This window comes from Aquarana catesbeiana, linkage group LG04 (genome assembly GCF_042186555.1).
Source record: "Aquarana catesbeiana isolate 2022-GZ linkage group LG04, ASM4218655v1, whole genome shotgun sequence".
In the NCBI taxonomy this organism is placed as follows: Eukaryota; Metazoa; Chordata; class Amphibia; order Anura; family Ranidae; genus Aquarana; species Aquarana catesbeiana.
The window spans coordinates 85,070,278-85,084,539 of record NC_133327.1 but is presented as its reverse complement, the minus strand read 5'-3'; the positions used below and the strand labels follow the sequence as shown (position 1 = coordinate 85,084,539).

Here is a 14,262-nt window from a genome sequence, read left to right as displayed (position 1 = left end):
TACCCCCTTCCTGACCAGGCCCTTTTTTGCGATTTGGCACTGCGACGCCTTAGTTGACAATTGCGCGGTCGTGCGATGTTGCACTCAAACAAAACTGATGTCCTTTTTTCCAACAAATAGAGCTTTCTTTTGGTGGTATTTGATCATCTCTGCGGTTTTTATTTTTTGCGCTATAAACAAAAAAGAGCGACAAATTTGAAAAAAAAGCAATTTTTTTTACCTTTTTGCTATAATAAATATCCCCCAAAAAATATATAAATGTAGCGGGCACCTACTTTTGAGTATGTGACCTTTTTGCTAGTTTAGAGTTTCAGGTAAATTTAGGCAGGCTTGTACCATTATAGCAGGCCTGTTTGTTTATTTGGGATTTAAGTGACAGGTAGTTTGAGTGCGAGTTCTGGCCAATTATTAATTTGTTTGGCAGGAGGCGGGACTCTCATATAAAAAGACGGGTCACATGGTGAGTGAGGGGTTCGAGTTTGGAGAGAAGCCCAGCCTGGTTCCCGGAGAGGAGAGGTTCCCCCTCCGGGGAGCCAACGGAGCCCCCTGCGAGGAGGGTGGGGAACCGGCATCTGTAGAGGAGTAGATGACACCGTACAGCATGTAGTCGCTGGTGTCGTTGGCCGCCCCTGCGGGGAAGGGAGTGTGCCAGAAAGGAGAAATGGGAACAAAGAATCATTGCAGAAGAAGTAGCAACTAAGCGGAAGGAAACTGGGTGATCAATCGTTTATGAGTGGCACATGGACTATTGATCACATGAGTGAAAACCAAATTGTACTGCCAGAGGCTGAGGGATGTTGGTACGCAAGTCAGTGAGAGGTGATGATGACCTGTGACTTTGGGTTCAGCAATGCCCCGGGATTCCAATCAGTCAAGCGGGAGGAGTTTATTCAGAGTGACTTTTCTTTAGCTCAACTTGGAAGTACCATGCAGATGGGAAGTAGTGGTAAAAAGGTAGCAGTAAAGCTGCAAGCACACATATAGAGATACAGACTGTTCTTGAAAAGTTCTGCAGATGAAGAAGTTATTCAGAGTGACTCTTTATCGATTATTCTCTATCAAATCTACTTCCATCTTCCCTGATGAAGAAATCACATAGAGTGATTTCCTATTATCCGCAATGATGCTAGGTCTTTGCATGAGAGGCAAAGAAAAGATTACAAAGCAACAGAAGAGCATCTCAAAAGAAACCCTTCTCCTATCCCAGTTCATGTTACTTTAATAAAAGCAAGAGAAAAACGCAATATGGACTGTTTCTGATTGTATGGGCTGCGATGAGTCAGGTGGTAAACGTGAATTACGGATATAATAATTAATCAGCCGCTCCTTCGGGGGTAAGCGCTACATAAAAAAAATAATTTTTTTCTCAGTTTAGTCCGATATGTATTCTTCTACATATTTTTGGTTAAAAAAATTGCAATAAGCGTTTATTTATTGGTTTGCGCAAAATTTATAGCGTCTACAAAATAGGGGATAGATTTATAGCATTTTTATTATAATTTTTTTTTTTTTTTTACTAGTAATGGCGGCGATCTGTGATTTTTTTTTATTGTGTCTGTGACATTATGGCGGACATATTGGACACTTTTGACACCATTTTGGGACCATTGACATTTATACAGCGTTCAGTGCTATAAAAATGCACTTATTACTGTGTAAATGACATTGGCAGGGAAGGTGTTAACCACTAGGGGGCGATCAAAGGGTTAAGTGTGTCCTAGGGAGTGATTGTAACTGTGGGGGGATGGGCTTCCACTGACGTGACAGATCACTGCTTCCGATGACAGGGAACGTTGATCTCTGTCATGTCACTATGCAGAACGGGGAAATGCCCTGTTTACATCTCCCCGTTCTTCCGCTCCGTGACACGATCGCGGGCCCCTGGTGGACATCGAGTCCACGGGACCCACGGGCACGGTCACGGAGCACGCGGCGCGCACCCACAATGCCGCAATATAAAGGGGATGTATTTGTACGCCCAATTGCCCAGCCCTGCCATTGTGCCAACGTACATCATTGTGCGCTGGTTGGCATGAGGTTAAGCTGCATTGGGGGTTTTCACTGTCAGGGTGGTAAGGATGTGGAACTCTCTTCCACAATCGGTGGTGTCGCGGGAAGTATGGATAGATTTAAAAGACTCTTGGAAGGGCATCTTAGCGAAAACAATATACGGGGATATGGGAAATGTATTTTTCTACACACACCTACACAGGATGGACTGTTGTCTTTGTTCAACCTTACCAACTATGTAAGTATAAAAATCTTCCATCCATTAGTTGATGTTCTGTTTATTCTATAGCCCTGATGAAGGGGACTTCTGACTTTTTACATTCTTCAGATTACGCGGGGGGGACCCCCAGGTTTGCCCTGTGAACAGAGAGCTGCCTCCGTTCCTTTCTTCAGACCAAGCGCTCCACCATTACATCTATTGTTAATTCCTTGGCGCTGGTGCCTCTTTGCCCTTTAAGGGGTTTCAGATGCCAGGGGGCGGGGATTATGATCATGTGACTGCTGTGATTGTCCCAGCAGTCACATGATCGGAAAGCTAAACCCGCCCTTCAAATCCCCCCGATACCCAGGACTGATAAAGAAAAAGGAGGGACTAAGAAATGAAAAAAATAATTTATTAATCTAAAAACAAAATGCCATAAATAAATATATACATTGAATATTTACAGAACAATCAGCCATAGAATTCACTTTATTATAAAAAATACAAATAATTTAATAATAATTCTTCATTCTTTATCCATCGTAAAGCCACCATTGACATGTGACTTACAGCCGCCATCTTGATGGTTTGTTTCCTCTCCTGGCTGCCCATTGGGTTCCATTGACTGTCCTGTGAGATCTTCTATAGAAGAACTGAAGCCGCCATTGATGTGACCCCGCTGGTGCTTCTCCTGGACATGGCTCAAGATCTCCAGAACCTGAAAACAGAGAATCAAGGAAAAAATGTAATAACCTTCCCCCACTCCATCCAAAACGAATAAAATGTCGGCTCTACATGCTGCGTTCTGTGCTTGAAGGAAAAGAGGTTTAACCTCTGCACATGGAAAGGCAGTGCGAGTTGTGAAAGCGCGAAATAGACCTCCATGGGACTAGTTGTAGCCAGCTCAGTACATTCCTTCAACAAATGCCAGATGTGTTTTCAAATGTACAAAATGTAATGAATAAAAGAAGTCTGTAGATTGGCTGAGGAGGATCAGGAAGGAGTTTTTTTCCTTAATGAGGGACCGGACCTGGGATTTATGAGTGTTTAGGGCTCATTATTGGGCCGTGCAGTCCTCAGCTCGGGTTCTGAGAATGGAGGACTTTTCATTCATTTAATTGTGAAGTTGGTTGACTTTTGTCTTTTTTTAGTTTAATTATATAACAAGCTAATCAGTACATTGGAGACACCAACCCCCACTCCTAGTTCAGTACATGGGAGACACCAATCCCCACTCCTAGTTCAGTACATTAGAGACACCAACCCCCACTCCTAGTTCAGTACATTGGAGACACCAACCCCCACTCCTAGTTCAGTACATGGGAGACACCAACCCCCACTCCTAGTTCAGTACATTGGAGACACCAACCCCCACTCCTAGTTCAGTACATGGGAGACACCAACCCCCACTCCTAGTTCAGTACATTGGTGACACCAACCCCCACTCCTAGTTTACTACATGGGAGACACCAACATTTATATCTTTTAGGGAGCCTGAATGGCCCCAGAATGTGTGAGGGACAAATCTAGTTAGAAGGACATGAAGAGAAAGATGGACTGTGTATTATATACAGGTTTATATTATGCAGTCTGTCACACCCTCTACATTAGATCATAAATGACACTACTCAGAGGAAACCCACACAAGGGAGAGCATGCTAACTCCATGCAGACAGTATTCTGGCCAGGACCCCAGTGCTGCAAATCAGAAGTGCTAACCACTAAGCCAGTTCTATCTTTATACTTTGAGCTCATGACATATTATAGTGGATACTGAAGATGTGAGCGTCTATCTGTGTTCTGACATCCCATTTACCTGTGACTTGGGGACAATCCCGACTCTGAAGAACGCAACGTCCCCAGATTCCAGTTTGGTGCAATTGACCACGGTGGAAGCGATATTTTCAGGGGACGCTCCACCACACAAGACTCCATCAACCTGAAATCACAAATGTCTTTACCATCCGTCCATCTGTCTGTCTATGGTGTAAATGATGGGACACATGATTCTACTGCTCACCTTATCTCCTAGCTTGGCATAGACTTGGTTGTGGTGAGTTGTATCCGCCTCTCCTGATGGATTAGCTGAAGTCACTGCGATTGGGCCCACCTAAAATATAAATGGTTTATACTATAATAAAAGTCTGGAATTATCCTATATACATATAAGATTCCAACATTCAGTGATTTCTCCCGATCATTCACTATTGTTTTAGTGTTATATTTTACTTCTAGAAGAAATTCTCCTTTATCTACATTTTACATCATCCACAAAAATACCAACATCAAATTTAAAAATCAGTCCAGAAGAATTATATTCTTCCATTTTTCTACATAATTTGTAGGATTGGAATTTTTCCTACCATGTCGATGAGATGGGTGGTCACGGTACAGTCCGGGATTCGTATGGCGATGCTCTGGGGCGTTCCTATGTACTTTGAAGAGTCCTTAGCACCCAAGAAATCCAACCACGGTCCTGGAAGGGAAACGGATCATTATAATTTTATAGTACATCTCATTTAGAGGTTGGGATTTATCATCTTCATAGACTTTTATTATATTTTATATATAAAGTGCTCATATATTATACATCACATTATACGTAATAAGATTAAATTAAACAAATACAGAGACATGCGGAGGTGGACCCTCATTACCTTGTAATCTACAAGCATGGCCAAAGTTTTCTTTAACCGTATAGTCTGGACTGAACTGTAGAAAACCCCTTACCTCTTGGAATCACCAGGCTGATGGGTGAGGGCCAAGCAGCCTCCATGAAGTCCCATAACAAAGGACTGAACAAATGCTTGGCTGGTTCTAACTGCTGTAAGCTGGAAATCCATAGAGACATGGGACGGTCCTGAGCTTGGCGTTTCGTCCTGCAGAAAGAAGGGCAGAAAATGTTGGGGGATATCATTGTTCAACAAACTTCAAAGAACAATTCCTCCTCCTGGGACTCGGTCTCCAATTAAGTTAGGTCAAAAGCAAACAATTGACGGTCTTATGGGTGGCCAACAACATGGCCAACAAGCAATATAGCCTTCAGAAATTCAGTGGAGATCGATAAGGCTCATGTCTAGAACTGGACAGGAGTCTGGAACTTGATGATGCCAAGTTGGGAATGCCAAGCTAATGATGCCAGACCAATGATAACAAGCCAATGATGCCAAGCCGATAATGCCAAGCCAATAGCACCAAGCTACTAAAATGCATCAAAAAGGTCTTGGCAACCTTGCAGGTGTTTGGAATATGTTTCTCTTGACTATGCAGGATTATTTCTCAATCCCCTTCATTTTTCTATGTTGTATGGACACCCATTATTTTACAGTATACTTTTAATCGTTAGATCTACTGTATATTAAATGGAAAAAAAGCAAAAGGTGGTATATAAGGTAGCTCGGAGTCTTAATGACTTCTGGCAAACCTGTATTGTACCAATACAATGAGAATATTCGCACTACAGAGTGCATGCTCAGCATGTCAGATTGACTTTACTAAAACTGAATCAATCGTTATCAAAGTGGTTGATCTTTTGCTCAGAACAATGCTCAGCCTACCCGTGTTTTAGGACCACAACCTCCAGTATATGCTGATATTATGAACAATGTCTAGGGTAGCAAGCAAGGATTGCCATAATGGGTGAGACATCACATATACAATGTTACATTATAGGACATACTTGTATGCTCGCTCCACTGCTTCAGGCTGATTGCACGCTGCTACCAGGACATAGACCGTGTCCGTTGGAATGCCACAAATTCCTCCATTTTTCATGATTTCTGGGGAGGAAGATGGCAAAAATATAAGAAACAAGATCTTAATTTTTGACATGAAATATATGATTTCTGCAGCTCCAGACATGGAGCATATCAGTCATATGTAAGACCTTCCTGTCACTCTATCCATAGATGTGAGATGACCCGGGCAGATCGACTAATGAACTTGTGTCTATGGGGAAAAAAGGATTTTGTCTTTGCCAAGCCATATTCGAATATACAGTAAATGTCACCATAAAATGAGGGTTGACTAACTCAACCACCAACACCTAAAAAAACTGCCTTTATAAGCTCAGTATGGTTATAAAACATAAAATATTTATTTGTACATATTAACATACATGGATTAAAATACCAACATAAAATGTCCGAACAAGATCCAAGTGTTGGTCAAAATTTGGGGTAAATGCCCTACTACAGATGCTGGAGGTATATGTAGGGCCCTTCTATTATATTGGGTCCTGAGGAAGCCAGAATTGGCGAAACGTTGACCTGGTGATCGGAAGTACACAGACGCTACATCTACGTCCTATTTTCTGTTTATGCATAGACTTCCGCCATCTGTAGTAGGGCATTTACCCCAAATTTTGTCCATCACTTGGATCTCGTTGGATTAAAACACCAACATAAAATGCCCTAACAAGATCCAAGTGATGGACAAAATTTGAGGTAAATGCCTTACTAAAGATGGCGGAAGTCTATGCATAAACAGCAAATAGGATGTAGATGTAGCGTCTGTGTACTTCCGGTCACCAGGTCAACATTTCATCAATTATGGCTTCCTCAGGACCCAAATCTTATAGTAGGGCCCTACATCTATGTCCTATTTGCTGTTTATGCATAGGCATTCGGCATCTGTAGTAGGGCATTTACCTCAAATTTTGTCCATCACTTGGATCTTATTTGGGCATTTTATGTTGGTATATATTCAAATAAATGTTCTATGTTTTAGATGTGTGTGTAGTCTCCCATGTTGAGCCTATAAAGTCTGTTGTTTTTTTAGGTGTTGGTTGTATCTATGGAAGGTTCCAGACAATGCTGTCGGTGGCAAGGGTCCTATGGACAAATCAGAAAATATCTCTCTTGTATGTTGTTTGCGCCTAATAAAATTGTCACTAACCCCCTTCCTGCACTGATATAAACATGTATGGTTGGTAGAGGAGACCCTACAGGGTTATGGAGCACTGAAGGTGGCTGGATAGTGTGATACCAAACAACTATCCATGTAAAGCAATGATCAGTTTTAATGTATTTATCTATTGTTTTCTTTGAAGGGTTTAATCCACCAAAATTGATCTCTGGTCTTATGGGACGACGGTGATGGTTTCATCCTCTGATTTCTCTTATTTTACTGGGAATCCGGCTTGGCGTCACAAATGTCCTTGACCAATCCCCCCCCCCATGTGGTATTGTGGTATGTCATTGAAATGGGATTCCCAATGCGGAGGAGAGTGCGGGCTCCTTGGAAGTCCTGTAAAAGTTGGATAGAGCGAAATATTGAGGTTCATGGATCTGGCTGCTGGATTCCACAAAAATAATACAAAACCTGGTATTTGTTACCCGCCTGTTTGATGGAAAAATAAAATGCCTGCTTTACATAGGCCAAGTCTGACCACAAGAACTATTACTGTGACAGTTTGGTGACTAGGAGAGCCGGTATCTAAAGCTGAGATCTTGTTGATTCTTGGATGGAGTAGGGAAAGGTTAGAACATTTATGAGGAAACTGTCACCTTATCTCTACTTAGAAATGTTAAAATGCAGTTGTACTTTTAATAAAAGTCACAGTGTCCTCCCCCCTCTTCCCAGGCCCTTCATATTACCTTCTATTGTCTTACCTGCGATTTGTCTGACAGAGCTGGTCCTGGAGGCAATCAGGTGGGGGCACTTTGATCCGTTATTGGAAAAGCCACTAATCTTAATAAATGGGCTGCCAACTGGTATCTGGGGAGCCTCCATGGTGCTGTTAAATAGAGTTGCAAGAAAGCAGTAGAAGCCAACAAGACCAAAGATAATGGTGACGGCGATGTCATAGCCCAGTGGGAGAAGATTGATGGAATCGAGGAGGAAGCTGATGAGGATTAGCTGGAAGGTTAGGGAATATAGTAGCCAGGCTTTAGACAGGAAGAAAGTGCTGAAAATGATGAAAGTGTTGAAGAGCATGAAGCATATGATGCCCACTGCTGTGTTGAAGCCTCTGCCGGTGATGTAGATGCCGCTATATCTGGAGATACCCCAAATAACCCACATGACCCCATAGAGAATGAAGGCACTGCTTTCTAGTGTCTTACCACGGGAAAAAGCCACCGTGCCACAAATCAGATTATAAATCCCACCTGCAGCTACAACCCATGGCAAGACAACCGTGACCAAGGGGTCATCAGGATTGCCTGGCATTGTCATGGCAAAAACAGCCAATATGCTGGAGGCGTAGGCCAAGGCTTCTGCATCGCCATACTTGGAATGACCAAGGAAGGGCTCGTGGCCGCCTTTATACTGACGAAGCCTTATACATGTATTGCTTGTAAACAGTTTCTGCATGGTACCTTCTCCGGTGGGGATCTTTGCTGATGACTTTGAATTGTATAGGTAGATCAGCAACATAATCACCGATACAATGTATATGGCGACATTGACCCCTTGGGCTCCTCCATGGAAGAATCCACGTGGACTACAGGCCAGTGCAATGCAATAGGCAACATAGAAAAGTAAATAGACTGACTGGGCAAGACTCTGAATACATGTGAAGAGGGCAAGGACAAAAAATAGTGTGGCAAAAACCACCAGAAATGGCAGAGGGTAGCTGAACCCCCCAGTGTTCAGGATCTGATACAGCAATGAGAATCCTTCTGCATATCTCAGAATGGAGAAGAATGCGAAATGCGTGGCGTCCAGTGTACAATAGGAGCGATATGACAGAATGCAGATACCGGTCTGATAGACCGCTGCCATCCAAAGCCATGCCACCTGACCAACAAACAGCTGATCAATAATTCCCAGAAGTTTACAGGCAAAGACACTGGAGGCCACCATATTGAGGATGAAAGACATGGCTGTAAGCGGTATGATGGAGGACCCCTGGGCTGGACCTGCTTCCTTCATACTGCTGAGACCTATGCCAGGTAAGTTCACCTGCCTTGTACTATACAGGAACCTCCCACCTATAAAGTATAGACCAATCAGGGTAACAATCAGATAATTGCATGCAATAGCAGAAGAACCGACCCCCTTGTCATAGAAAGTCACCACCTCATGAATGCCAGACAGAGAAAGTGCACCTGCCATCAAAGCCAAGACCACCTCCTTCTGGAAGATCCCCACTATACTGATGATGAGCAGCCCTACGAAGAACGCTAAGAGGCCAGGGACCATGGCATCCTTCATATGGGGGGCAGAGAGGACATCATTCCCTTCCAGGAGAAGGTTCACCCCGGTGGAGACCCACATGGCTGACACCGTCCAATAGAAAGAGACCCACAGAGGAACATTCCCTCCGAACTTCCGCGCCCCTGAAAGATAAAATAACCATAAATACTGTATATACTGTATATATATATATATATATATATATATATATATATATATATATATTGTATATCGGGGAATTCTCTGCAATGGGAAGAAATAAATCAGAAGGGAAGATTTCTAAGACTCCTTCATCTGATATGTACAAATATATAAAAAAATCTTTAGAACATATTGGAAGCCAATCACTAAAATATAATAATAATAATAATAATAATAATAATAATAATAATAATAGTATTATTATTATTGTTATTAATATTATTATACATGATTTATATTATTATTATTAGTAGTAGTAGTAGTAGTAGTAGTAGTAGTATTTAGGATTTATATTATTATTATTATTATAACACAGGATTATTAATATTATTAATATTATTATTATTATACAGAATTATTATTCTTATACAGGATTTATATATTATTATTATACAGGATTTATATATTATTATTATACAGGATTTATATAGTGCCAACAGTTTGTGCAGCGCTTTACAACATGAGCTCTTTTAAAATATTATTGTCATCATTATAATAATCTCTGGTGATCCCGCCATGGAGGTCCTTATTCAGGCACTTCCTGTTATCGGGTGACAACGCTCTGTCCCTGTCTCCTAATTGGCCTCTTGTGTTGTCACTCAGGCTCCTGATGGAGACTACAAGTGGCCCTTCCATCACACATGACACAGACATGTTCCTCTGGTGTCATCAACAGGAAACCGCCTTGAGAAATGTCATCACTGGAGTGTATGGAGACATGAAGTGGCTGCAAAGAGGCTGCAGGAGATCAGCAGCACTGACATGTGACAATGAGTATTACACAATTGAAATAATGACAACTGCTCATGATACCCAGAGCAAATGTGTACTTTAAAGTAGAACTAGAGGAAATCCCAGAGATGTCTCATAGCATTTATATTTATATAGGCAAAAATGAAAATCGCAAAATCTTGGAAATCCGCTTTAGTGCCTTCCCGAACAGCTCAACTTTCCTGGATTGGGATTAATGATCTGATAAAATGGGAATGTTTGGGAAAGTCTGGGAGCCATGGGTGGTGATCCTGGATCTATACCCGGATTAGAGCAGTTGTGGAGGGGTTGGGGTCGGAAAACGTCGGCTCATTCCCTACTTTTTCCTTTCAGCCTTTTTCTTTTCTCTCTTTCTCCTCTTTTGGTCTTTGCTGTGGTCTTATGAAGGTTTTCGGGCACATTCCCTTTATACTCTGAACAGTGATGATTCTATTGGTGGGAAATGGTATTTGGGGGTGACTAGGGAAGGGGGACCCCCTTGGGGGAGGAGGTGACCCCTTTCTCTAAGGTACACATTGGGGATCTACTAAGAGTTCTGAGCTGACTTTTCATTGGAATTGTCCATATATAGAAGCTCTATCTTTACCTGTATATGAAGACTGAGATGTCACATTTGGGGTACTAAACGAGGATTGGGGTCCCCCTCATACCGACCCCAATAATTCAATCTTCTGTATATCCACAGTAAGATCAATACTTGGAAGAACGCAGATTTTAGGGGTATTTTCATGCCTACAAAATGCTCGGATATCTACCTATTTCCTATAGATTATATACTCTACATCTTCTTTGTAAACCTTTTTATTCTTTTTTGTGAAAACTTTAATAAAAAATATTGAGTCAGAAAGGTAGAACTTGAGGCAAAACTTTTTTTTTTTCATTTTATATAAAGTAAGGGAGGGTTATACCCCCTGCCAGCTTTATTTTTGCCATCTGTGTCCCATTGGGGAGATTTCCCTTCACTTCCTGTCCCATAACCAAACAGGAAGTGAGAGGAAATCCCAGAACTAGTGTCCCCATTGGAGGATTTCCCCTCCATTCCTGTTCTGGGGACACTCCAAAATCCATTTTTTTCTTTGACTTTCACTATCGGTGATAATAAGAGAAATAGAGGGAGGGAATCTTCCTACCGGGGACACAGACAGCAATAAAAACCTGACAGGCGGTCTCATCCCTCTCCACTCCGTGCAACACTAAAATAATGTTTTGTATTTAGTTATACAAAAATCGCCCCAAAGAGCCGGAAATCTTTCCTTATCAGCCGTCAAAGGCTAAACAATAATCTCATCGTATTCCAAAAGTATTTACCCCAAAACTTTGTTCTGGGATAATATAATAGAATACTTTTTAATACAGGATAACATAATAATAATATAATATAATATATTATAATGTAACAATATACTATAATATAATATGTAATAATATAACATAATGTATATAATATAATATAATATAATGTAATGATATAATATGAATATAATACAATATAATATAATGTATATAATATAATATGAATACAATATAATATAATGTAATATCATATGTATATAATGTAATGTATATAATGTAATGATATATGACTATAATGTATATAATGATGTAATGCATATAATGTGATGATGTAATATAATATGAATATAATATAATGTATATAACATAATATAATGTATATAATATAATGTAATAATATAATATAATACAATATAAGATCATTTTTCCTCTGAGAGGCACAGGGAAGGAGGTGAGGAATGCAGAATATCGGAGGATTGGATTTCAGGGACGGGAAGCGTCTTGTGTGGTAATAATGAAGAGAAGAAGGAATGTTTCCTGGGGGGGGTTGGGGATGATCGGTGATGACGATTGTACTGTGTGTGGCAGAAATCTTCACACATAATACATATTACTGGTAATGATTGTTGGATGTATTTTATGAATACAATCTGGATCTGTTCATTCATTCTAATATTCTATATCTTTCTATCTTTTATCTCACATAGATTGGAGATAAGGGGACAATGAACAGCCAGTCTCTGATTGGTGAAAATGAATCATCATCACTTTTATGAGAGGTGACACAGGAAACTGCAAATCTGAGACAGTGTCCTGGCTGTTTAGTGTGGTAGGGGTGTGCCTGTCCATGAACGTTCATTTAGCACCTCTAAGATGATGGATTTATGTGCCGAGTCCCTTTAATGTTAGAGACAGGAGTCACCCCAACACCTCCAGGTTGTGTATGGTAGAGGAGAAGATTCAGTAATGGACGCCCCATCATTATATATATATATATCTACGTGACGTCTATATTCAGACTTTATAATACATTTTATAGTAGATGTTGTTTCATTGATTCTCATGGGAGGGAGATTTGGGGAATTCTTGCACATGATTGGAAGATTGAAGTGAACACAGCTCAGTAAACATTTTGCACTCCTTTAGTAAATGGTTGAATATTGGGGTGAATGCGCACTTACCTGCATAGGCTAAGATGGCGGCGAGGATGAGGAGCAGGACGCCCAGGGCAGACGCAGGGATGGCGGTTGAAGCTGCGGCTAAGCTGTAGTGCTGTGAAGCCAAAAGTAAACTTCCTAAAAGAAATGAGAAAATGTTACATTGTTTCCTGCAATAGAGGCCATGCTGGGTGGTAATGGATTAATATCAGGAGGTAAGTACCTGCACTGACAGCTAGGACACCGACACTCAGATACAGGGACTCCATCATAGTGATCAGTGTGTCTTGTGTGCTCTCTCCTTATATCAGTCCTGTGTGGTCACACCCTCCCCGAGATCCTCCCATTTCATCCTCCTCCTCTGCCCACTCTGATGTCACACTGATCAGTCACTGGGACTATCCAGGATTACTAAGCAGATATACAGTGTCTGGAAAAAGAATTCATACCCCTTGAAATTCTCCACATTTTGTCATGTTACAACCAAAAATGTAAATGTATTTTATTAGGATTTTATGTGATATACCAACACAAAGTGGCACATAATTATGAAGTGGAAGGAAAATGATAAATGATACAAATAATTATGTGAAAAGTGTAGGGGGGGCATTTGTATGGCGCCCCCCTGAGTCAATACTTTGTAGAACCCCCTTTCTCTGCAATTCCAGCTGCAAGTCTTTTTGGGGATGTCTCTACCAGCTTTGCACATTTAGAGAGGGACATTTTTTCCCTAACCTGCCACCATAATACCCTATACTGCCCTAGCCTGCCACCATAATACCCTATACAGCCCTAACCTTCCACCATAATACCCTATACTGCACTAACCTGCCACCATAATACCCTATACTGCCCTAGCCTGCCACCATAATACCCTATACTGAAGCGCTCTACTATATGATCAATCAGCTTAAAGGTGATGTGCAAATCTGAGTGTACCATAAGCCATTGCCAAAAAACAATATAAAAACTGTGATGGAATACAATACAAATAAAAATGTTTTTTTGTGTTAAAATAGCCCCAATCCACTATAATAATAAATCATTCTACAACATCTAAATAACCATGTCAATGTGAAAATAATAAAGCACATAAGTGAATATGTGTAAAAAATATAAGTAAAAAAGATTAAGTAAAAAAACGGCGCTGCAGTCCACCAAAATGATTTAAAAGATGTTGAGATTAATCAGTGACTAACATACTAAAAAGAGCCATATACCTTATATATATGTGGACAAAAATACACAATATCACAATAAATCTACAGCCACTCTGATGTCAGTGCTGATAAGTAAAATATATAGGAGAGAGTTTTTTTAAAAGAGGATATGTGATTCCAGTGACAGATGAAATAGTCCCAGCAGTTCAGTATCCTAATTATTTAATTGGAGTGTTCGCTCGTAATTCCTGAATGATTTAACCATCCTGCTTCAGCCTTATGAATGTGGGTCATCTGGTTCTCAATACCGGCAATTATATGTAAGACA

At 40.8% G+C, this 14,262-nt stretch overlaps 1 protein-coding gene across 1 annotated transcript; it reads right to left on the bottom strand.

Moving 5' to 3' along the window:
- Window positions 1–2,610: 2,610 nt before the first annotated feature.
- LOC141141391 (uncharacterized) lies at window positions 2,611–13,047 on the bottom strand. The gene is made up of 9 exons (XM_073629049.1): window positions 12,998–13,047; window positions 12,799–12,912; window positions 7,825–9,495; window positions 5,892–5,991; window positions 4,943–5,091; window positions 4,576–4,688; window positions 4,233–4,322; window positions 4,029–4,151; window positions 2,611–2,930 (listed from the first exon to the last, which is right to left on the bottom strand). The coding sequence occupies exons 1-9, from the start codon at window positions 13,044–13,046 to the stop codon at window positions 2,739–2,741; spliced, it is 2,601 nt and encodes an 866-aa protein (XP_073485150.1). The 5' UTR covers window position 13,047; the 3' UTR covers window positions 2,611–2,738.
- Between the last annotated feature and the right edge of the window lie 1,215 nt (window positions 13,048–14,262).